Source organism: Octopus bimaculoides, chromosome 2 (genome assembly GCF_001194135.2).
Source record: "Octopus bimaculoides isolate UCB-OBI-ISO-001 chromosome 2, ASM119413v2, whole genome shotgun sequence".
Lineage (NCBI taxonomy): Eukaryota > Metazoa > Mollusca > Cephalopoda > Octopoda > Octopodidae > Octopus > Octopus bimaculoides.
In genome coordinates, this window is record NC_068982.1 from 115,349,843 (window position 1) to 115,377,281 (window position 27,439).

The window sequence follows — 27,439 nt, forward strand, 5'->3', positions numbered from 1 at the left end:
TTCTTGGAAACTTCAAGTGGCAACTCTTATTTGAAGTACACATTGCCAACAGTTATATCTTTAATGGGATAAAATTTTAAAAATCATTTAAAGCCTTACATTTGCATTCCCTAGTATTTCATTGATCATATTTGCAGCCTGTTGAACTTTATCCGGAGGACCCATTATAGTCAGTAACCTCTCAGGAGATGCACCATCATCTACAGAAATTTAAAAAATGTTTATACAATAAGGTTATTATCTGTTGCTTTCAAAGAACTGTGCTAGTATATTCAAAGTAAGCAACATATTCAGTTTTAACAGTACTTTTGGATATAGATAGTAAAATAACATTATATATTCTATTTATAAGATTTGTACTGTAATGTTTATCAGTTAAAATGAGAGCTAGCCTGATGCTTTCTACAGAAAAATAAGCATTCAGCAACTTTCAATGGACACAACTATTGCACCTTTTAATAGTATATGATCACTGTTACATAATCAACCAAAACAAGGATGGAGAGGGAGGGACTACATTACATAATTACCATCTCTAACCAGGCCCACCCATTGAACATCAACTATTAAGATATCATAGGTCTCAGTGAAAGCCATGTGCACACACCTTTGGCCTAAAATGAACCATAAATGTGTAACCAAAGCATGAATTTAAATAGTAAACTAATTTTTAGACTACAAAAAAAAAAGCGAAAACATACCTGCTTTAAATTGCAATCGCACACCAGTCTCATTTTGTACACGTTTTATAGTCTCCCCACCCTTTCCTATCACAATACCCACAGCAGGTCTTGGAACAGGAAACTAGGAGGGAAAAAGAAAAGAGAGAGAAAAAAAAAAAGAAAATCAGCATAAACATTTTACTAACAGAAATTCATCTAAACTCGTAATCTCCATTTACCAGCTTCATCCGTTGGAATGAGGCTATACCGTCAAGGGTTTACTTGATCATATCAACCCAATACTTATTTCAATCTTGTACTTTTTTTTTTTTTTTTTTTTTTTTTTTTTTTTTTTTTTGAAAATAAAAGTTGATAAAATTACTTTCGGAAAAGTGTTGTTATTATCTTTCCACATTAACACAAATTCTGTCACATATATCGTAATATATGGCACAAAATAAATCCTATTAAAACAGACTAGATGATTATTGGGTGAGTAGTAATAGAAATTCTGAAAGAGTAACTTTTAAAAGATTTTGGTCATATTGCAATATTTGAAGATCAATACAAACCAAAATATATAGAAATTCCAATATGGAATATCAGATGTTATCTCATTGTTAGTGAAATAATTATTGGAAGTTTAACAACTATCTACTATGTCTTGCATATATTTTACATGTAAACCTGTGAAATATATTATGGATATATTGATTTGATTGGCACTGCTAAAATGCATGTGGGGTTAATGAACTCTAAGTAAAAAAAAAAATTTTTTTAAACTTTACCTCAATCATTTAAATAATGTGCAGGAAGTTAATGAATTTATGCAGAATTACCATCATTCCCATTCAGGACAAAAATGACTAACAAACAGAAGAGTTGAAAAGATAGCCCAAAGTAATGTTGCATGTGCACGCATGTTATTATTTAACATTCACTTTCCATGCTGGCATGGGCTAGACAGGATCTGGTAGGTTGGAGAGTACATCAGGTTCTGATTTGATTTGGCATGGTTTCTACGGGTGGATACCTTTCCTAACACCAGCCACTTTGAGAGTGTAATGGGTGCACATGACACCAGCAACAGCCAAGCCACAAATATGATTTCACAGGTGCCATTCACATGACACTGGCAACAATGATGACTTCACTTGACTTGACAAGTCTTCTCATATATATATATATATATATAATTGAGAATATGTGTGTATGTGTACATCACTAAAACTTGATAACTACCCAGCTGATTTCATTCAATTTTTCACATGCCTTACTTAGGGTCCAGGCAGTGTCATGGCTCCCCAAAATTTCCAACTTCTTGCTTAATGCGAGCCAGAGCAATCTCTTATCTCTTACACTATTTCAGTATTACATGTCAAAAGTGAAATAATATCTATTGTAATGTGAGATAATACTTTCAGTTTTAATAGTGAAACTTAAGACTTTCAATATGTATATAATATATACAGAATGAAACTATCAATACTGACACTATTATATCACATATATACATATCTGTGTATTTTCTGCCTGACTTGCATGTACCAGGCGGCCTGGATCTCTGGAAAGAGTGGAAATTAGGAATGATAATTCCAATTCACAAAAATGGAAACAAGAGAGATTGCTATAATCATAGAGAAATCTACTTCTTAAGCCACCGTGGTAAAGTCTATATTGGGTGTATGGCAAAGAGATGTAGGCATGTTGTCAGGTCCAAGCTAGCTGACACTGTGGTTTTCACTGACACAGCACAGCCAACCAAATAGGCATACAGTGTAGATGTTTGAGAAATCATCAAGGTATGGCCAAGAGGTTTATGTTTGTTTCGTAGACCTTAAAATTATATACAACTGTGTTTCACGGAACTTGTGGTAAGTTCTGCAGGAGTATGATAGATGAAGTGGTTTTTTGTTGCTTTTGAAGTCCCTATACAAATGGTCTAGTATTTGTGTTTAGATTAAATAAGTCAAAGCTATTCAATGTGGGTGTGAGACTGCCAAGAGTGCATAATGTCATTTCTATTCATAATCATGAAGAGGATTGACATGCACAGCCAGGATAGAAGTGCTATCAAGACCAGTGGGTGTGGGATCTGTTGGATAGAATTTGCAAATGACATTGTACCTCTTGACTCATCAAGAGATGATCTGTGATGTGCACTTGATAGGTTTGCTGTCAAGAGCTGCTTGGCAAAAGACAGACACATATCCTCTAAAAGAAGCCTGCACAATGCGCTCTACATGCGAGTTCCAGTGTAGCAGGTGGGGAAGCTCAAGTATTTTGGGGCTGTTTTCACCAATGATGGAAGGCAGGAGCTGATGCAGTAATATACCAGCTTCAGCATTTGGTCAGAAGAAAAGGAGATGTAGGTGTAGTCTACTCTTACATATGGTCAATGAATATTGGGTAATGACTGAAAAAAATACATCTGTGATATAAGAGATGGAGATCCTTCAAAGGGGTTTTGGAGTAATGTTACTTCATAGAGTGCATAGCCCAGAGGTCACAGAAATGTTCCAAGTAGAGCTGTTACTTCTCTGAACTGAGATTTCACAGTTCGTATACTATAGATGTGTGATAAGCATGCCCCAGGAAAGAATTACAGAATGCTTTACAACTACCAAGGAATTCACTGAGTAAACTCCATGTGTGTGCGTACACACACAATCTCTCAGTGAGAAAAGTGGGGAAACCGACCCATGTAAAATTTATTTAAAGCATAAAACTGTATAAGATTTCTTTTAAATAGAAAAAGCACTTTTGTGTAGACAGGCAAAAACAATTCTTTTTATATGCAAATCTGTGAAATATAAGGAGTTTTCTTTTTCACATGTTAAATTCATGCTTTCATTACAAGTGAGAGCACTTGTGCATGTGTGTTTTTGTTGGAAGCATCACTTTGAATACTTTTTCTAATGGAAATTGTTCATCTTCCTGCTGTACAAGCAACTTACCTAGGAAAGAAGTAATTCCAAATAAAAACCAAAACAGAATAGAAAGGTATCATTAGACTAAAAGCAATGAGGGGAGATGCATAGAAATGTTAAAGGACTAGGAAAAGTGGCAATACACTGTGAGGTCCATCCAGCCAAATGTTAGCAGAGAAAAGTGGGAGTAAAATAAGAATTTTCAACCTCACTACATTAAACATGTATAAGATGCTTATGAAGATTTTAATTTATTTTATTTTTGACATACTAGTCATCTGCATATTTATTGCTTGCAGAGTTTTAAACAAGAAAATAGAAACTCGAGTGAATACAAAACTACTTACGTCCATTCCACTGCCACCTGAAGCAGCTGCTCTAACACCACCTCCACCACCGCCGCCACCCCCACCATTATTATTGCCAACAGAAGAACCATATTCATTTGTCTACAGTAAAAATAGAAATAACACTTAATATGAGACAAATACCATGCGAATTAGTGAATCAAGAGGTTTAAAATTAAGAGTTTGTTAAAATTTGTTATTTACTACACTTAGCAAATTTTTATTGAAAATCTTTTATCAACCTGTTCACTTAACCTCATCAAAATTATTTATGCACCTGATTATAAAACAATCATGCACTTGAATGGTTGATATAATAGCTATATCAACCATTACATGTATATAATCATCATTGGAAATGTGCTGTGCGTGAGAAGACCCGGCAAGCCAAGTAAGATCGTTGCCAGTGCCCCTGGACTGGCTCTTGTGCGGGTGGCACATGAGATGCACCATTTTAAGCGTGGCCGTTGCCAGTACCGCCTGACTGGCTCCCGTAGGATTTTCGAGTGAGATCGTTGCCAGTGCCCCTGGACTGGCTTGTGCAGGTGGCACATAAAAGACACCATTTCGAGCGTGGCCGTTTTCGTGCGGGTGACAAGTAAAAGCACCCACTACACTCTCTGAGTGGTTCGCGTTAGGAAGGGCATCCAGCTGTAGAAACTCTGCCAAATTAGATTGGAGCCTGGTGTTGCCATCCGGTTTCACCAGTCCTCAGTCAAATCGTTCAACCCATGCTAGCATGGAAAGCGGACGTTAAACGATGATGATGATATTTATATTACTGCAGCATGAAAGGTGTTTATAAGCCATTTAAGAAACACAAAAAACATTAGATTCACTTCAACATTTAAATTTAATTTGCCAAAATATTTTCGTCGCTTTGAGACCATGACCTGTTCACTGACAAAATTCCGTGCTGCATCTCTTATATCACAGAATTTTGTCAGTGAACAGGTCACAGTCTCAAAGCGACGAAAATATTTTGGCAAGTTAAATTTAAATGTATAAGGGAATCTAACAGTTTTTGTGTGTTTCTTAAATGGCTTATAAACACCTTCCACGCTGCAATTGTTTTCGTTCTAGCATACGATCTCAGATCAGGTCGCTTGCTATGCAAGTACATCTCTGTAATACTTATATTATTTTAGACAGAAAAAAAACATACAGCTAAATAAGATGTAATTGATATTTAAGAATGATCACTGTAAGAGTGAGTCAGATATGAAATAAAATTTATAACTTACCATTGTACCATCTTTGTCTGCTAACAATTGCATAACCATATCCCTGGCTCTCTAAAATATACAAAAATCCAAGTTAGAAATACAACCAAAAGTAAAGTAAACATCATCTTTCTTTGCATTAATTGCAATTCAGACAACTTACCCCACATCTTGAAGGCTCTCCAGTGATACGTAATGGCTTGTCGTGTGCACTGGGTAGACTACTGTCCTGAATCATCACCATTTTCACATTAGCCTGGTCCTGTAACAAGAAATTACGAGAAATATTAACTATTAAGATTTCGAAATTAAAATACAAATTTATATATTTTGCACATTTATGTGAAATGTTTTCATTTCACTAACCTGTTAGTAAAACTGACAAGCATAAACCCTTGCATTACCAACCTGGTTGGATATCTTGGGTAATCTGCTTGAAAATGGCCAACCAAAATATCCTAGTCATTTATTTCAGTGCAAATCTCTTTAGTACATTTGTGAAAGTTACGAATTCTTGGAGAATTTTTTTTTCCCACATTGATTTTCCTAAGTGTTTCCTTACAGATGCCAAGTGGATATCAGATTTATGATGTCAAACAGCTGAGGCTGAATTCAAAGTATTTTTGAATAATAATAATAAAAAAAAAAACAAAAAGGGAAATATCTAAGAAAATATATGGCAAACATGAAAACCAAACGTGTGATTATGAATCAGACATTTCTTTTTCTGAAAATGAAACTATCTTAACAGTTTGGATAGTGATAATAAAAGGGGGGGAAGAAAAAAAAAAAAAACAATCAGAAATTTATGCCTGCACATAATAAAAATTTAATAACTGCTTATCTTAGTTATTTTTAAGGAAGATATTAGACCTAGTGACAGTCTTTCCAAGGAAACAAAACCATTGGATTTTTTAAATTTATTTTTTCCATTGAAGTGGCTGATTTACAAATATTTTATTTCAAATTTAATGTGGTTTGCATTAGGAAGGGCATCCAGCTGTAGAAACCAAGCCAAATCAGATTGGAACATGGTGCAGCTCTCAAATTGTTCAACCCATGCCAACATGAAAAACAGACATTAAAGGATGATGATGTGTGTGACAGATTTTGATTTTGAATCATTATATGTTAAAGGATGATGATGAGGTGTGTGTGTGTGACAAATTTTGATTAATTTCGATTGTGAATCATTATATGTGTTTCTGTGTATTTATATATGCGAGTGAGTTTATTTCATTTCCTAGTTTTCTTCAAAGACAAGTTCCAATATTTTGTTTTAACTTTATGATACACATTGTCTTCTATGCATTAAGCTCATCTGATACATGATCAAGTAATTTCCACAATTCTTCTCTATAAAAATTTGGTTGCATACCCATTGAGTATTAAATAATTCATTTTTTATGCTGATGTATAAATAAAAATTTTTCTTTTTCCTTTTACCTATAATTAGATTTGCTTTAAGACAAAAATTGTGCAACTGAATTAGCTAAGAACCTTTTGTTAAATTGGGTTCCAAAAATCACATTAATATCTTATCTTTTATTGGTTTCACTCATTTGACTGCAGTCATACTGGGGTACTGCCTATGAGGGCTTTAGTCAAACAAATCAACCCTAACTCTTATTTAAGCCTGGTACTTATCCTATCAGTCTCTTGCCGAACTGCTAAGTAATGGGGACATAAACTAACACCAGTTTTCAAGAGGTGATGGTGGACAAAGACACAAGCACAGAGATATATACATATATGACAGGGTTCTTTCAGTTTCCATCTACCAAATCTGCTCAACGCTTTGATCAGCTGTAGTAGAAGAAACTTGTTCAAGGTGCCATGCAGTGGGACTGAACATGGAGTCAGGTTTGGGGAGAAAGCTTCTTACCACACAGCCAAGCCAGCACCTATATAATATGTTGATAAATAAGAAAGCCTTGATTTATGAAACCAGTCTAAAATCATAAATATTTTAAAATTAAATTGAAATACCATAAGTAGTGTATTTTGGTTAGAAATATAGTAACGAAAAGGTTAAAGAGATAGTATTATTACTTAGAAATATACTATACATAACCATGCGTACTCAACAAATGCCATAATTCTTAGATATCTAGATTGATAAAATGTAGAAAGTTTCCAACTAAGAATGAAAATTGGATTTGACATTCCATTTGTAGGTATGCACATCAGTAGTAAAGTAGAATTTTTGCTATAAATACAAGAGAATGCTACTTAACTAGTAATCAAAATCAACCATAACCCAGTTGATATCATTTATGCACTAATTTTTAAAAAACAAATTACTTACTTGTAATTGGCGTATTGTTTCACCACCTTTGCCGATGATTAAGCCAACTTTATTGCCTGGAATCAGCATTTCAATAACATTTTGACCTTCAGGGACAGTAGTCTGATCTAAAGGCAGTGTTGCACTCTGTGCTTTGTCAACTATTTTTTGCATTTGCTGTTTACAGGCACTAAATAGAAACACAGAATAAGGTGATTAAATATGCATCAAACTATTAATTATAAGAATAAATTTTAATACATTTCATGTAAGTTGTTTTTGTATGCTATATTTCAGATAGTTGCATTAGGTCAACACCTAACTATTGTGGAGTATAAGACTATTTCTGAATTCTTAGTGATATTGTTTTCTCCTTATACAACATTTACACATTAACCAAATGTATATTCTACAAATGGACTTAACAGCATATGAAAAGTTTTCTGGCCTATGTCACATGAGAGAGATGTACAGCTTACAAACTGGAGAAGCAGACCATCTAGAATAGCAATCGTCATACTCCTTTTAATGATAGTGTTAGACAATTTGGTCTGATCTAACAGGTCTGAGGACTATATTGTGTTCCAGTATCTGCTTTAGTAAAGCTTCTATGGCTGGATGCTCTTCTTAATGCCAACCATTTGACAATGTACTAAGTGTTTTTTTTCAGGCCACCAGCACTAGTGAGACCATCATGCAGCTTGTAAAACTGAGATCCCCTCTAAGTGAATAACTGAATACAAACTCAGAGTACATGATAATCTGAGCATCCAGTCAATGGTGTACAAAGGTTGGTTATTAGGAGGACAGTCACAAATTCAGTGCAACAACCAAAATTACCTTAAAGCAACCGGATTTTAAGGCTACCACTCATGTTGACATGTACATGTGTGCTGAGTACAAAGGAGATGGATGAGACAATGAAGACTCTTCCCATGGCTGGTTAAAATGAATGGAATATGTTTAGTAGGGATACTACTAGCAGAAAAAGCAAGTATGTCAGAGTAAGTGACAAAATTAAGCTCACACTGATTCAAACTGATAACATCAATAACGATTTCTGCTCCTCTTTCAGTCATGAATTATAGATAAACTACAAATTCATTCTAACAAGTCTCTCTTACCCATCAAAAGCTATTTTATCAGTTGGTGTCTTTTCAAACAAATTGAACAAAAGAGGATAGCGACTCTGAGACGCATGGCATGAGAAATGAACCTTGATTTGCTAGTATGACAGAAAGAAAGAAAGAGACCCTTAAACACCCACGTTGAAAATGTGATATAACAATGCCATTGGTTCAAGAAATGATACTGGGATGCTGTAGCCGACAGGTAAGCAATTTTGTAAAAAGATTCACATGTTAGATGCAATTGAATACTTTTCTGATGCAGAATGCAATGATCTTATCAACAAATAACTCAATGATGTATCGTCTCTTCTGAATCAACCTCATGCCACCTACATTTGCTCCTACCATGGATGTAAAACTATAGTATGTATGTGTATTTTGCAGAAGTAAATTAATACAAGATAAAATATATTAAGATACCTTATTGCAGCTGGTGCACCTGTCAAAGAACAGACTCTGTCTGGCAAGCCTCCACTATCTGAAAATTACAGAAATAACTATTTATAATAACACAAACTTTTCTTGACTTATTAAGATAGAGTGGTGCAGAGTACCGTCTTTTGATCATTTTTCTTTTTTAAAGAAAAATGCCACTTCACAAACAAATATAGCAAATGCAAAAATATTTTTCAGTTCCATGTGTAATTACATTCTTCTTTGCAAAGAATAATTTTAAAATTTGTAAGGTTTTAAAATGCTTCAGCTGGATTACTATTTTCGACTTGTGTCAGATAATACTGAAATTTCAAAGTAAACAATCATATAACTGTCTTTCGAAAGAGGAAGATTATTCCAAGTTATTCAAGGTCTACTGACAAAATTTAGTTGACTACTAACTGAAAATTTAAGAGTAGTCTCATACTAAAAGTGAATTGTTAATTGAAAATTAAGAAATTTTGTTAAACGTTGACAATTTTCATTCATTTTTCAATAAAATTAATTGTAAACATGTATAACATTTACCACTAAAAGAATATGTAAACTAACTTAAAAAGAATCAAAAAAATCCCTACATCATAATCATCACAATATTTGCATTAAATATATATATATAACATTGAATAGCATATTTGGTAAAATGGTATTAAAAACGAAGCCCTGAAAAAGAATTGCATACCATTGCACATATATTCATTAAAACACCATTATCTAATTATCATAATCCATAAAAAAGAATAAAAATACTAATTAACTTTAATGCAGAAGCAAAACTATAAATAAATAAATAATGAACTGTTAAATGATTTGATAATCCTAACTACAAAACTGCCAACTTGTACAGCCTTGACATGTAAGAAAAATCCGGAAGTTTGTTTATTAATACTATTGTCTTAACAAATTGACTGCAATTTGATAACCATAAAATTGGCTTCAATTCACTTATTTGATTTTCTATAACAATTTTGTCAAAGAACATCTAATCTATTCTGTATTTCCTTGCCTTGTTCAGAAGCATCAACAGCACCACTGATATTTTTAGGGACAGGGACAACCAACCCACTCACTTTTTTCGTAGCCATTTCAGTTAAGGTAATTGTGGAAACAAAATTCTGTTGTCCATCTTTTCTCCTGAGAAAAATGTTTCATTTCTATGGACACCTCAATATTTCACACATCTCAGATTAGAAGCACGAGTTGTGTAAACACATTGTATATTTTCTAATGTGAACATGTAAAAGAGTAAAGCAATTCTTGCAAATGGTTCTGCCTACCCTATATATCCAAAGAAAACTAGGCGTCTTCAACCCCCAATTTGCAAAGATAATGGCCTGAACTGCTGATGGCTTACCTATACACATTTCAGTTGCATGTAGAGGAACCACTGATTATTAACTCATCTATATTAAATATATAATATAAAAATCTCTTTTTTCAAAACCCAGTCAAAATTTAATACTGAAGCATAACGTTGTAAACCCTAAGTCAATAGCTAGTTGCAGAAGTTTGTTACTTTAATTTGTAAATGTATTCGTGGTTTCTCTGAAATAATCTGCACACCTGAAATTCAATCGACTTGCACTCAAAATGAAGACTGAATTTTGCAAAGGTATTAATCTAAATTTTATATTTAGAAACATATTAAAAATAACAAAGATTAGGAACAAAACCCTTCAAAATCTATTTGGAATGCTGAGTAACAAGAAGATATTACTATCATAACTGAACCCCATTAGGCACACCAAGCAAGTGTAGACCCATGCAAACCTAGTTACATATTAAGAAACATGAAGAAATTTACCAACGAAGATTAAAACAGATCTTTTAATTGAATTGCAAACCCAATAATATATTTTAACATGCAATACAAACAAGATTCCAAAATATATCTATCACATTTAGAAAACAACATATAAAATTAGTTTGAAATTCAAAGCCTTTACTTGAAAAAAAGTCATTATTCATCAGCAGTTTAACGAACAAAATCTACATTTCCTAGACCATAAATCAAGTATTAAATTTCATATCAAACAGTACTTTATGCAGTGTGAGTTGTAGTCAGCATATGATGATCTGGTTGAATCCAAATTTACAATGTATCTTAACCAAAGTGATTAAGTTACACAAGGAAATAATGTTAAGGATTCAATAATACTTTTCTTTTTATATGGAGATAATAGCGTAAGTTGGGAACAAGGTATTGAATGGGTATGGCATGAATAATGTGTGTATATTATAGTAAGTGAAGAGAATTTTCATAATGTTAATCTGCTTATATTAATACCCATCCACATAACTAGCTCTAAAGATGCCACCAGCTCATGCTGAAAGCTAAGCCAGGTTTTTCAAACATAAGCAACCTAATTATACACACATCATTGCATATGATGTAATGAAGGAGTTTGTATATGGTCACTAAACATGCTGGAAACCAGTCAAATCCCTTCATAACACATACTTCTGCTCAAAAAAGGAACATATTAAAGGATGTCCCAAGTTCTCTGCACAATGGAAAAAGATAAACCAATAATGTCTAGAAAACTTTTGATCAAGCCTAACCTGGAGCTGAACATCATTGCTTAAAACTCACTGAAAAACTTTGTGTCCTTTTTTCCTTCTATTTGAGACAGTGTTCAGGTGTTTTGAGAGATGGGGTATGATCATGCCCTTTGTGAGAACTGTGTAATTGTTCTGCATTAACTGTTTTAAATTAATGACAAGAAAATCATATGCAGAGTGGGAATCCAGAAGATTGATGACTTGGGATTGGAGGTGTGGACAGTATGGATAATGGTAAAAGGATAGGTAGACAGTATGAGGATAGGTAGACAAAATAAATTGGATGAGCCCAAGTTAAGTTAGCAGCACATGAGCAACACTAGTGGCCATTCTTTGGATGCAGTCTAGGATGTGTAGCAGTAGCACTATTCTGGGGTCTCAACTGAACTTTGTAAGGGGCTGGTAGTCATAATGGGGTCAAATATTTTCTAGATCTCAAGAGCAAGTGAAGTCTTTGCTATATTGAGGAAGAGTATTCTTCAAAAGAAATCCTCAGCTGTGATAAAGTCTGGCATTTTCGGCTACTTTAAGGGTTCTTGTTATATGCGCGTGCACACATGGAGTTAATGCTTTTTTGATGTGTAGTGATTGTGACCCTTCACTGTCAAAGAAGACAAAACTGGCATAAGGCCACAACAGAACAAGCAAGATCTCTATTCATTGAGTAAATGCAGATTTGGCATATTTGGGTTGCATGTGGATGCTGCCTAGGTGTAGAGGGTTAGTGAGGAGTGAATGATTGAGTGTTATGGAAGGTAATAGAAAGTAAAATGATAAAGCAATCCTTGAAGTATAGCAGAGCTCTATTGAAGTGCAATGGTAAGAAGCCATCGAGTCACGAGACAGGAAATAGATGGAACTGAGTACAACTGTGTTGTAAAACTTCCTTCAGCTGAATTCCACAGATGGAGAGATTTGTGAGATCAACAAAGCTGAGAGCTTTGCTAATTTTGAAGGCAGTATCAGTATTCAACTAATTTCTTGAGTGAGAGTGTGTTGGTTATAACTTGCTTTACAAAAGCCATACTAGGGCATTAAGGAGGGAGAGATGTTGAAGAAAATTGCCAACATGTACAGCCTTGACATGTAAGAAAAATCCTGAAGTTTGTTCATTAATGCTCCTGTCTTAATAACATGATGGCGCAATTTGAAGACCATAAAACTGGCTGTAAATTTACTCTTGATTTTCCACAACAATTTCTTCAAAGAACATCTAATCTATTCTGTATTTCTTTGCCTTGTTCAGAAGCATCAGCAGCACCACTGATATTTGTAGGGGCAGGAGCAACCAACCCACTCACTTTTTTTCCCCGAGTCATTGAAAAAAATTGTTTGGCAGTGAAATAGGGTGATAGCTTGGAACACCAGAGGGTTTGCCCTTTTTGGGAAAGAAACTGTTATCTCTAAACACTCAGATATATCCCTGTAGAGTGAGCAACAAATTGAAGAGTTTGGTGAGGTTGAAGGTTAGGTCTGGAGCATATTGTTTGAAGATTATTAATGGAAAGAGGGAAATAATATTGCCAGGGTCAGTGGCCTCGACAATATTATGTCTTCAAAGTTTTATGGTCTTCAAATTGCGCCATCATGTTATTAAGACAGGAGCATTAATGAACAAACTTCAGGATTTTTCTTACATGTCAAGGCTGTACATGTTGGCAATTTTCTTCAACATCTCTCCCTCCTTAATGCCCTAGTATGGCTTTTGTAAAGCAAGTTATAACCAACACACTCTCACTCAAGAAATTAGTTGAATACATGTAGTGGAAAGGGATGGCCTTAGTTTTACCTAGTGTACAATTTTTCTCTATGAATGTACTACATACAGAAGCAAAGTAAAAGGTGCATTCAGTGAAATGGGTAGATCTTTTTGGTAAGTGACTAAAAAATATGGGCTGCAGTTAGAGAGCTGATGAGGATTTGCAAAGTGGCACGCAAGAGATGGCTGATGATGTAGTGCTGAGTAAGAGCCATCCAGTTTATAGGAGAAAATGATTTTTCTGAAAGCATTTTAGGCTGTACTTTTGTCTGAACTAATGCATCATCATCTTTCATTTTCAGATTAATTTTATTTTATTCCTACTATGTCACACTAATTTTTGCATATTTACATGAGTGATAATTTGGAGTAAATGTTTTAGTCTTATATGTAAACGGTCCTTCTCCTGCTAACCACACAAATAGAATCTACAGCGATAAAACGAAGGCAATTGAATTTTTATGAAAAATGGCCTTTTAGATGAAGAAAATGTTGCACCATATCATCATTGTGGTGGAGAAATGAATGAAGCTTGAAGAGAGAAAAGGGGCAAAATTTCCCCAATTTTTCCTTTAGAAATTGAAAAGTAAACTAAAAAGTAACCTAAAGTAATCACCCTTTCAGTTATAGATCACATGCCATTGTAGCACTGTCTGTTTTATTTATTCAACAAAGCAAACAGGAGAAAGTAGCATTACATACATTGCTTGGAGTGAACAACAACAGTAGTATGACCTAAGCTGATATGGTCAGTGTTCCAGCCATTTTGCCCGGCAAAGATTTATTATTACTTTTGCATTGTGCTATAGATGCCAATGTTATTAACCCAAGTTTTAATAACAAAATAGCTATGATACATGAAATTTCCACATGAGCATGACTTGGAAGGGATCATTACAGCCCGAATAAGTTCCTTTTAAGGGTTACTTTTCCCCAATATGGATCAGAGGACCAAGCCTCTTACACAATTCCTCTGGCATAGTTTCAATGGATGCGCTTAGTAATACTGACTACTTTACAGTACTCAGTACATTAGATAGGTGTTTTCTTTACATTGTTCTTTCATTTACCAACCACTTCACAAAGTGTACCTTGGAAGACCAAAGCCTCCATTCACTCAAAGCAGAAGATGAATAGAACAAAGAATACAAATGCAACAATTCAAAAACTCTAGGATGATAGGAGAGCGAACAATGGAAGAAAGATAGTGATAGGCAGCTAAATGCTGGGGTGGATAGATGGGATGATGCAAAAAAATAGTATGTGGAGGAGAATAATCTAAGTCACCAAAGAATAAAAAAAGGATAATGGGAAGTGAAGAGACTAAAGCATAGTAATGAAGGTTGGTGGTGAGTGTCAGAATCTCCCACCTTTTTTTAATGCAAATTTTTTTTAAATAAAAGACAAGTGCACAATTTTAAAGAAACTTCCAAAAAATGCCTTCATCCAATACATTTTTGCAGTAGAAATTATTTTTTTTCAAATGGCAATTTCTATATCTTATAGCCCAACCACTCTTGTTTCTCGCAACCAGATGCATTGTGCTACAGTGAGGACTTACTAAGAATAGCAAATTCTTTACGAACACTTTATTAGTGGATTTATTTTGCTAATGTGTAAATGTCTAACAAATTCAAAAATGTTTTGCTATTATCAATGTTTTCATTGTTAAGCCAGTACAATTTTGTTATATAATATGTGTGTGTGTGTGTGTGTGTGTGTGTGTGTGTGTGTGTGTGTGTGTGTGTGTGTGTGTGTGTGTGTGTGTGTGTGTGTGTGTGTTCTGAAACCATCCAATTCCAACAATGACTGACTGTTCACCCAAGCAAACCATTTGAAGATTCTATTGATGACACGAATAAATATTTCCGAAATATTTCCAATGCGGGTAATATTGGGGAAAAGGTAAGGAAATAATGAAAACAATGCACCATACATATATAAACCAGTTCCACAATGTAAACAATTTTTCAGGAACAAATCTGGAACCCACACAGTTGGGTTAGATTTAAAAAAAAAAAGAAAAAAAGAAAAAAAAGAAAAAAGAAAAATATCAATAGAAAAAGAATTTAACATCTATATTCAAGTGCATTCAGTACATACAATACAAACAAGGATGCTGCATTAATAGTGATGAGGAAAAGATATTGCATTTATATAGCTACGAGAAAAAGATTCTTGCAAATATAGCAATGAAAAGTAATTCAACTACAGTTTTACCAAACTAAATGCCTGGAAAACAAATCTATGGAGAGTTGAAGATATTTTAAACTTCACATACATTTTAAATTTAGTGAAGGTTAACGTGATCATATTTTACTGAAACTGACAATGATGGGTAGCCCAAATCTGACACAATCCAGAAAACTGCCTTATTTTAAGAAAGAAAAACAACAGCAATTAACCATAGGCAAACATTCATTTTATGGAAATTACAATTCAGGTTATAATATAAATTTCCTTTTTACAATTATTAAAACTGTGAAAAGAGGAACCATGGCATATAAGGTTAGAGCCAACAGCAAAGAAATAACAGAAAGAAATAAAAACTCAGACAAATGAGAAAACATTCTATTTTTTAAAGAGATGATGAAATACAATTCTTTTCCCAATAAAACTTGTAAATATTGTGCACGACCAAAGCCAGTGATTACAGCATTCAAACCATCCAACATTTCTAATATCTAATTTCTTAATCATAAATGCTTCAATTCCTTTTGTAGGTCTTTAAAATTCTGTACCTAACAATTAATTAACTATACATCATTCTAAATACCAGCTTTTCAGAATCATTAGCAAATTATGTATTATGATTTAAAATTATCACATGACTTTAAGTGACCTGTGTACAGTTGTTAAAAATCAATAAAAAAAATATAAAAACTGTTTATAATATACTAGAAACGTATTAAACACCATAACTAGGGAGCAAAACTGATAGTAATCAATTCTACTGTTAGAGCAGCATATTACAAAACAAAATGTAAGATTTAAGAATTTTGTTAGAATTTATCAAGATATTTTTGCCAGAGACAGTTGATACCAATAAGTACAAAAAAGAAAAAAAGGAAAAAAAAATGCTCTAACTACAATATCCATTACTTTAAAAAAATACAGAAATTTACTTAAATATTTACAAAGAAAATCTGTGAATGAAAACGTTAAATTTTTTTTAAATACTTCTTTTAAATGCAGTTTTAATGATTGATCAATTAAGGAGGCAATTTTAAAACTAATAGTTTTGAAATAAAACAAACAAATGGAGGAAGGGAATCAATTTCTGAAATTTTCTTAATTATGAATTTATGACAGTTATGCCAAGCCAATTAGTAACAGTGTCTTTATTGTTGCTCTATATTGTATTTAAATTAAACCAAATTAACTGCTATTAAATAAGTTTTACCACACACAGTCATTGATAGAAAGGTGAGGGGAATTTACCGTAGAATTTTATGCAAATAAGTCACTTAGAAGCACACTTATAGCAAATCAGAACATGTAATTAATCTTATGCTTACAATTTAACCTGTAATCTTTACCAAAATATCAATATATAATTTTTTGTTTCACCTTTCTTTCAATGTTCACCTAATCTAAAAGGATTTCATATTCTACCATTTATCAAAAGGAAGGCATCCCCAACCACATTGCATAGTGACTAAGTCTATATCAAAATATCAATTTCAGTGGAAATCTATTTTGTGGTCAAAGGTCATTAGTGACAAGCAGTTTTCCATATCAATATTAGCCCATTTATTAAATATACCAATATAACCCTTATCCTGCAGAGAGATTTACAGATATATAAAAATATTAACAAAAACAAAGTGTGTATATATATATATATATATATATATATATATATATATTGATTTTTTTTAATATGAAAATATTTTAACATTCAAAAAACATTCTCAAATTGAAAAACATTGCATCTGAATAAATTTTTATGTAAACTAACTTCTTAATTTAGAGGGTGATATCTTAAAATCCAGGCTGACCAATAATTCAATTATTCTGAACTTTATTATTACACCAGAACAAAAAAATAAATAAATAAAATAAATTTTAAAAAAGCCCATTAATTATACTTAAAATCCAAACAAATTTTGATTAAGATTCCAAACTACTTGTTTACACTATCAGGAGCTAACAATGGTTGTTAATTCCGCTAGAAACAAACTAGTTTGAAAATCAGCAGGATAAGGGTTAATGCCTTCCTGTAGGATGCTTTAGGGTAACTGATATGGTCAGGAGCTAAAAAACAAACCTACCTGGTGCTATTTGAATTTTACAACTCGTTTCTGCTTGTAACCTTGATATCTGTTCACCACCTTTTCCTATAACTAAAAAAAGGACATGGAATGGTTTTAAGAATAATTCTACCTTTCTCTATTAATTTCTAAGTGTAAAAACAACTATACAAAAGAATTATTTTATTAAACTACTAGAAAGATAGTAATCAATTAAGGATGTGCTGGAGTAAAATAAATTTTGGTAAATGACCATATAAAGTAAAGAAAGTTATATACCTCAAGATAAAAATAGACACTTTATTTTTAAAAGGAAATAGCCTGGTGAAATAAAAAGTCGACTTAAAAACCTCAAATCCTTTCACACTAAAATCAAATTTCAGAAACAAAGATATGAATAGGAAAAATAATTTTAGTTAAGCAGAATAGAAAGCTTGATAGAAATAGAACTCCATAATTGAAAACAAAAGACAGGAGAATAAAACAAAACAACGCAGATATGAAAACTGTATGGTAAGAGAATAATATTAAAATATATATGGTATATATATATATATATATATATATATATATATATATACTTAAACATTATTCATTTGGAACTTACAGTGGAATGAGTATAATAATTAGATTATGAAAAGTTTAATGAATTTATCAAAATGAATTAAACGGATGGGAAAAATATATAAAAAAAAATCATTCCCTTTATCTAAAAGATTAGCTAAAAATACAAAAATATATGCATTTATTTAAATACCAAACCTTTTCCAATAAGAAGTGGGGGAAAAAATTCTGATGGTCTCTGAAAATATTGTATGCTGATTTAATTAGACATGAAGAATTCCATATTGTATCAATGCTTCCCAATTCTAAGTAGAGAAAATATTTTCTATTTGTTCTTTTAAAATTTCAGATACTAACTAACATGCTAGCAATAAAGAAACTAGAAATGTAATCCAAGTGTAGCAATGAACCAATTTTAAAATTTATATAAAGCAATTAAATATCAGCTGATGAAAGTTAAAATAAAACTCCTCAGCATGTTAAATTTACAGATCTCAATAAACTATAAATCTGGTGTAATTAATTAGTCAGCCTACAATGACAAACAATTTACGAGGTTTGGCATGTCAGAAATTTCTAAGAAGTTTCATTATCTAAGGACTTTCACAGCCACATTGAAATTTATGACTTCATCGATAGACAATAGCAAATAGATATACAAATGTAACTTATAAAAACAAACATCAAGAATTTAATTAAAAACTGTCACCTGCAAATATTTAGATACTAGCAATATTGATAACATTGTTCAATTTGAATAAAATAATGTTGGCCATACAACTAAAATGTTATGCAACTCAACTCATTCATCAAATTGTTATATGACAACATAGCCCTCTCATTTCTTTAGGAAGGAATACTTTTACAAAAATCAGATTTGTTTCAAAACCTCCCCAATTTTATATGCTACTATTAGTCAATAACTATGTAACAAACTATGAATAAATGTACAAGCATGCATCAAATTTAAGAGCATGCTACACTTGCTTTAAAATGAAACTGGAGTTAACCACAAACAATTTTGTAAATTGAGAAACGTATATTTTCAAAATGTAAATACACATCTTTCCAATGATGACAAATGCTCAGAAAAGACATAGCAAACACAATATATTGTTTTCTGGTAGTCATTATTAAAAGAAGATTAAATAGTCCTCAGCTACAGAAACACTGATCCAAGAGCAAATACAGTAATTTCTATACTCATGGTAGCATAATATATAGATTAGGATGTAAGATGTGGGTTAATGATATAGAGAACCAATAAGGGAAAAGCAAAAACTTAAAAAGAACTATGATAAACTGAACAATATATAGGAAATCAATTATAAAACTTGACATAAATTTACAATTGCTCAATATTTCTTTATCATCCATTACCATCAGTTAAGCATTCACATTTTTGCACTGGTGTATGTTGTGTATATCTTTGACATTTCTTTAGTGATTTCTCAGCTTGCACTCAACTGATGGTACCCATTTGTGATATTAGTATTATATATCTACTCCAGGATGGTCACTTGTCTTGCAATATTAAAAGTGAAGCAGTCTGCATTTTAAACTGTGCTGTTTCTGAAATTTATGCTGCATACACAACAGACTACATCTACCTTATTCCCTTCTAGTTATTATAGAGCAAAATGTATTTTCTGTAAAAAGAGCAGACTTTGCTTCTGCAGTTTGTAGTTGCTAACCAACCACACTGCCTAGTTTAATACCAACACTTGGTCCTTGTGTGCTTTTAGCAAAGTTCACTGTCGCAAACATTCAGAAATTCTTGTTTTTTTTGCTAGATATTCAGAATTGGTACCAACCTCTTCATATGGAAATGCCTACTACCTGACTAAGTTTTGCAACAAAACTAATTATGTCATCACTCGTATAAAAGATAGCTTCACACTACCAGCAGTATCGATATTTTGTGGTAGTTTTAAATACAGCAGTACAAATACTGTCCTGTAATGATGCTTCTTACAGAACAGAAATGAATTAGAGATAGGGAGATTAGAGTTTTCTCCCTTCCATTTGAGTTCTTCACTTCTTTCAAACTGTGTAAACAAGGTTATTTAAGCATTATGCATTCCAGAACTGGCTGACTGGTGCAATCCCATGAGGTACAGTCATACAAGAAGGTAAGAGTTAAACCCATTCAGAAGTCCCTAGACTGATCAAGCAGATAAAACCAAGCCAGCTAATAAAGAACTCATTTGAGTAGGGGTAAACAGTCCCACCTGCTGTGTGTGGGGGGGGGGGGGAATAAAAGAAGGAAAAAAATTTTTTTTAACACGTGTCTAATCAGAATTGTAAAATATAACCAGCTACAAATCAAAACTGTATACCATCACCCACCATGAATTTCCGTAATTATTACTAACACCCCTAAAACTTCACTCTCTTGTGTATCAGATTTATCTATGATGCCAATGGTGCTACTGTTACAACTGTACATACCACTTAGCAAAACTGGTTCCAATGAACTTTAATGACAAAAAAAAAAAAAAAAAACGCCATCTTCATGGTAGACTCAAATCTGTCAAAATAGTTAATGCAGTGAACATCAAAAATCTAATTAGAAATAACTATATGTTGAGGGAAAGACATCATTAACTCATGATGAAGTCTATGACTAAAATATAAGCCAATATATATGTGATACCAGTTGTTCTGACTTGTCATAACTGCCCAGCCCTCTCAATTGATAGTATACACATGACAGTATACTCATGACACTTTCTCCTCATTAATAACAAAAATTATTTCATCTGACATCCTAATGCACCTAGATTTTACGTTTTTACACACAAGAGAAAGAAAAACTGATAAATATTCTTGTTGATAAAACCCACATTTATGAGTTTCTTTGCTACGGCCACTTTCTTCTGTCTATTATGAAGCTGTATTTTGTTGACAAATTACCTTAACCCCACAATCATTTCAGTTAGTCTCAAAATATGAAATCCAAAAAGACTAAATAGAAAGACACAAAAGTTCTGCTTCAAAAAATAAAATTATGTTTAAATTTAACTTGTAAATTATTTTTATTACTGGCTATATCAATGGTTTCATAAATAATATTTACTTTAGCATATGGTTCTTTATCATAAGTTATGCTGAAAATGTGGAGTGAAATAAAATGAAATTAATGTGTGTCAATGTAACACCAACTACACTGCCATTAGTTCAAGTACTTTATACTGCATTAAATGGCCTTGTCCATATCCTAAATTTCATTTAATCACAATTGGATAGAGAAGTCATACAGATATAGCTGAGTACAATTTTTCAAATATTAAAATGCACATCAGGTTTTTGACATAAAAAACATACACATGAAAAGAATGAAGATTTCCAGTCTTTCCACAAAATAGTTTATTTTGCTTGAATCTCAGCAATGTGCTTCTTTTGTAGGACAAGTATCACACTTGCTACATTTGGTAGCAAAGTCTAAAAATCTATATGTATGAATTCAAAAAATATCAACTAATTTCAGTAATATTTTTAATATTGCTTTCAGATTATGTAAACAGTTTACATAATCAAGAAATATTTATATAGAATTTCATATTAAATATGCTAGAGTTTTGAGAATATCCAGGAAAATTCAATATTTTAACCCAATAATGGGTTGAAAGCTATGAAATTTACAATGTGTAATGAGATCCTTTTCGAGTTCATAAAATTAACCACATTAAAAATATTTGGAAAAGTTTTTACTGCTAAACTAGCCAAAGTTTTTAAAAAAGAAAAATGTAAAATAAATTTACACAACAGATTTAAACATGTCAATACACATTTTCAAACGTGAAGAATCTAGAAATAAAGCAATAAACCAGTTAATTTAAATGAAACTTAAATGAGATTCAACATGTGGAAAAGATGATTGCCATCAATTACTATTCCTAAACTATATTGTTGAACCAGTCACTTTAAATAATTGTTTTTTTTTATTGTCTAATTAACTCTTAAAATTTGCGAGCATAATGATCTATTAAATTTATATTGATATATGTCATAAATATCAGTAACTGCAACTGAATAGATAAATTAATGTCTCTTTATAGCTGAGCACATTTTTGTTTTTTTATTAAGGATTATGTATAAATTAATGCAAAATATTTAGGATGGTTTTGGTATCACCATCTATATAATACAAAACTGAAATATAAAAAAATTTTGACAGACTACTTGAGAAATTAACGACAAACACAACACACAATTGAAAGCATCATTACATATATTATAGAAAGATTATCTGTGCAGGACATCAGGATAGTTAGTTGCAGCAAACAGAAAAAGAGATGAGAGGAAAGAAAAATGAAGTTATGAAATTAGTGTTCACAAATTCAAGGAAATAATTTTGACTCAAAATAAAATCAGATTGTTTACTTCATTCTAAACATTCTTAAAGATTATCATCGTAAAACAAAACTGATAAATCTGCAACTGTTCGTCTTGAATTCAACTGGCTGAAAGCTTAACACAGTAATCCAATATAAATTATGATGTACAGCTGAGAAATTCATTCACTGAAAAACAATAATTTTTTTATAACATTCAAACAATCCCAATACGTGCTTTAAAAAATAGGACATTAAATGTACTTACTCAATCCAACAAGTTTATCAGGCACTTTATATTCTTCAGAAGCAACCATTTCCATTGATGAATGTGGGCCTGGGCTTGTGACAGGAGAGGACTTTTGCAAATTTGGATTAGAAACACCTAACTGTTGATTAATACGAGCAGCTGCTTCCTGTGCTGCTTGAGCTGCTTGTGTTGCTTGGTTAGATCTAGAAAACAAAAACATTCAGACAAGAAACAATAAAGCAAAAGTTACAATAACAGAGGAACTGGTTGTGGGTTCGACCTTATGTTTGTTTTCCTATCAATACAAGGCAATATGATTTTGCTAGCCACTATATCACTGAACTGAGAGCATTTTCATTTACATGCAATTGGTTAGGGTATTGAATAATAAAATCAATTATTCCAACACATATGCATTGTCCAAAATTTTTTTAATTAAGGTATGTAATAAACAGAAAAAATCTTACCTCTGTTGTTCAGCCATAGCACGCAACTGAGCACCAATTGCTGCAATCAGAAAAGGAAGAGTTAAAGTTTCAAAAAAGAAGTTAGATACAATTACAATATTTCATGTAAATTAAATTCATCAGTCCACTAAGAATAAGTCTGTCAATTCAGTTATCTCATTAAAAATTTTCCAACGCTTTGCTGATTGCATATCTTAAATGACAAGGAGCCAAAGAATTAAATCAACAATATATAATTTTAAAATTATAAACATAAAAAAATAAACTTGCATTGTTCACAATGAAGTGACACTGATTATAAATAATAAATCTGGATAAGAATATTAAAAACCATAATTTTGAAAGATACGAGACTTGAAACCTCCTGCCACTACCACCACCATAGTTCATGAATGAGTGAATTCAAAATTTATTAGTAAGCAACGAAGCCCCATAAAAACCACTGAGGTAGACTGATCAAAATTCTGAATTTCATTAACAGATTAATAGATGACAACAAAAATTTATTCAAACTATTTTTATGTTAAATGCAAATGTATATGATTTGATGACAATGTGTAAATACAAAATAAAACCAAGACACTAAGAAATATTTCAGGTAGATCAATGAAGAACCAGTACAACTTTATACACTAATACATTGTGGTATTAAAACTTGAAGGAATGAAGATATCTAAATAATTTAATAGGTAAGAGTGCAGCTTGTAATTGAACATTTGAAGTGTTGTGAAAGCATTATAAGCTCATTCTAAGTTGCAGGTGTCAAAACAAAAACCACTAGTTGGCAGATCAATTTGGCAGACAATTTATATAATTATCTAATAGTTTAACCCTTCTGATACCAACCTTACTGAGACTGGTTCTATGATACAAACCTCATGTTTAAAAGCCATTCTAAATTAAAACTTTATGTCAAAATTTCATGCTAATTTGTTCAACACACCAGTTTAGTAATCACAAAGTTATTTTACTAAATTATTTTCAAAACTAATTAAAGCAAAGGCAGTGTATTTCAATATAAATAGAATAACAAATTGATTAAGGACTAATTCCATAAATAAAAAGTAAATGAAAGAAAAAAGCAGGAATGAAATCAATACAGAATAGTTAATTCTAAACAAGAAGATGTAAAAATAAAAATATAAAGTGCTTTAAAATAGTGCAACTAAATTAATTTGCAAAAATAATGTACAAATGTCAAACCAGCCTAATTCAAAATTTCTTAGTAAATATCTTAATTGCATATTAAATGTTGTTAAATGATTTCTTTAAAATACTTCCTCAAATGTAAAATATAATACAGAATAAAAGTTAAAATACAGTATCAGAAAAACCTGCAAATAAAAATACAATTAAAATGGTAACACTTCAAAATAAAACATTGCACCTATTTAAAAGGCATATAGGTTCTATAAGGAAAGGGTGGGGGTGTAGTTTTAAAAAAACCTTAATATAAACTACAATGTCTGATGGTCCACAACACCACAATATGATTAACTATATTTTCTCAATAATTAACCTATGCAATACTTAGTGGCTGATGGAAAATGCAAAGAAATAACTACTGTGCAACTAATAACTTACGATCATTTATCGCAGCAGGTGTCTTCTTTACATCGGGTTCACCTGAAAGAAAATTTTTGAAAGCAATTTAATCAATTGCCTTTCAAGTAATAATTAAAAAAAAAATTATGTAAACAAGAATTATTTTAAATCTATTACAAGTAACTGTTCATGAAAACACTAATGATTGCGTAATGCTAAATTTGCTGATTAAAGAAAAATACTTGGATTATAAAAATCTATCTCAAGAAAATTTTTGACGAAGCTAGTCATTCAGTTGAACTAATAATTATAATAAATGGTAATAAAGCTTCTTTATAAACTCTGTTCACCTAGTCCAAATACTGATCCTCTCCAGTCAAGGCAATCTGTTAACATAACACTAAGAAATACACACTAAGTGTGACATGAATATAGATACAATATAGATATTCATAAGAACAATCTGCAATAAACATTGCAAATAACAATAATCAGCCACAACTTTTGATATCACGGCTCTCATCATTTAACTTTCATGGATTGAACAGTCTGACAGGATCGGATGACCTCAAGAGGTACATTGTGCTTCAGCATCAGCTTGGTCTCTACAGCCGGACGCCCTTCCTAATGCTACCCACCTTACAGTATATACTAGATGCTTTTTTCACGCTACCAGCACTAGTGAGGCTACAGAGTATTTTACAAGACCATGAACCCCAATGAGGTAACTTTATACTAGGTGAGTGGTGAGGGAGGAGAGAGAAGGGGCCAGAGCAGAACAGGTTTTTCATTGCACAAGTGCTACATGACTATATTCATTTTTGAAGAGAGGGCGGAAGTAGTGAAATGGAGCTGGAAAGAATGAAAGAAAAATTTTTATTTAATAAAAAGTTAGGGTGAATCTTTAGTGTAAGGTGGATAGAAATGAGTGGGACAGAGGGATCAGGGAAGAAAGAAAATTTGGTGGCTCAGTGGGAGAGGTGGTCAAAGTGCAAGTGAATAGTATTAATGGATAACCAGTGAAATAATTCTAGAATGAAAGAAAATTGGACAGAGGTCTCCATTTTGTGCATGTGTGTGTACACACAGAGTCTACCAGAATTGGGCTTTGCCAAAGTGAACAGGCCATGAGAATTGCACATTAGTCATCCTCATCCTGTCATCACATCAGTGAAGTTCTAGGTCCTGAGGCTAGTCTTTACCACTTCATTCCATGTCTTCCTGCCTGGAGATTGTCTTATGCAAGCTCCACCCGCATGAAGTGAAACTTTTTTTTTTTTAATACAGCTGTCCTATTATTAATAGTAAAATTATATTCCGCCATTTAGGAATGTACAAATGTCCCAAAAGTCAGCAAGGTCTTTGAAAAGGTCAAGACATCTCAGAATTTTTCATACTCATTTCTTTTTCAGAATATGGTAAAACTTGCAACTAAACAAAAAACCAAAATCATGGAATTTTAAGTTTAACCAGTCTACCATTCCACACTCAAAAGAATATTGCAGACATTTCAATGTCAAAAACCATGTGATCTGATTTGTCAGTTGAATCAACATTTTAGGCAATATGGCTCAGTTACTTACTATGAATGTACAGTCAGTTCAGATAAATCATAAACATGTAAGACTGTTGAAGAACCAGAAACATCTTTTAGCAAATGCTCTGACCTGTTGAGGAATAGCTTGATGTCATAGCATCGCATTTTGAGAGATGATTTGTACTGCTTCCATTAAAATATAATTGATACAGAAACTGTAAATGACAGATCAACAATGCTTAAATTACAATCTAAATTGAAAGGCTGGCTAATGATAAATTTGTTCAGAAGCTGATGAGTGATAAGGTTCATTTCCATTTGCTTTTTTAAAAAGCAGAACAATGGGACATAGGATTAGCGAACTTCTAAAAGTACTCATCAGCATGATTTGCATCCTTTCAAATGCATAGACTGGTGTAGTGCAACTTCAAAAAACACTGGACCATAACTATTTGAAGATACAAATGACAATATAAGAAAAATAACTAGTGAGCACTTTTGGGTTCATGATCAAGTCTTTTTTGTTACTAGCAGAGCAGAACAAACCTGAAATGTGGTTTCAACAAGCTAGAGTCACTGCTCACATGACCTGGACAATGATGGAGTGTCTAAAGCAAATTTTTTATCAAATAATTTAAACAAAATCCTCAGATTTTATGGACATGATGTCTTCTGATCTGACCCTCATCCCCAATTTTCTTCTTTCAAGATATTTCAATGAGTCTGTTCGCATCAATTAACTCCAGGCAAGTCTACAACTTAAGGATAATATCTGTGCAGAAATTCACCAGCCAAATTTTATTAACTAGTGTTATGGTGAATGATATCAACAGAGCACATCTGTGTCATGTAGTAAATGTAGGACATTTATGTTGTATAATATTTCACAATTAAATGATAATATATTTAGAGTGTTTGAATTTTCAAAGATTTCAGAATCACTAGGTGGCCTCTGGGACACCCCATAAAATGCTTGGAAAAATAGCTAGCATGGAGCTTGCCTTTTACATGACAAGATTCTTCAAACATATATACATGTTTACCTGTGTGCTATACACACTTATGAATTATTGCATTACATTCCCAAAAGGCCTTGCAAAAAGCTTGTATGCATATGTAAATTAACTGATATATATATATATATATATATA

The 27,439-nt window shown here is 32.3% G+C and overlaps 1 protein-coding gene across 4 annotated transcripts in view; it reads right to left on the reverse strand.

Moving 5' to 3' along the window:
• The window catches only part of LOC106879355 (far upstream element-binding protein 1), a 54,595-nt gene that overhangs the window by 10,198 nt on the left and 16,958 nt on the right, over window positions 1–27,439 (reverse strand). For 2 of the 4 annotated variants that reach the window (XM_014928870.2, XM_014928869.2), the window contains exons 3-13: window positions 24,791–24,832; window positions 23,207–23,246; window positions 22,758–22,942; window positions 17,610–17,681; window positions 9,000–9,057; window positions 7,471–7,639; window positions 5,326–5,424; window positions 5,184–5,234; window positions 3,940–4,041; window positions 702–804; window positions 100–200 (exon numbers count right to left, since the gene is read on the reverse strand). In XM_014928870.2, coding sequence (XP_014784356.1) covers window positions 100–200; window positions 702–804; window positions 3,940–4,041; window positions 5,184–5,234; window positions 5,326–5,424; window positions 7,471–7,639; window positions 9,000–9,057; window positions 17,610–17,681; window positions 22,758–22,942; window positions 23,207–23,246; window positions 24,791–24,832 — 1,022 coding nt within the window. The remainder of the gene's footprint in view (window positions 1–99; window positions 201–701; window positions 805–3,939; window positions 4,042–5,183; window positions 5,235–5,325; window positions 5,425–7,470; window positions 7,640–8,999; window positions 9,058–17,609; window positions 17,682–22,757; window positions 22,943–23,206; window positions 23,247–24,790; window positions 24,833–27,439) is intronic. The other 2 variants (XM_014928871.2, XM_014928872.2) reach the window with 2 other exon arrangements.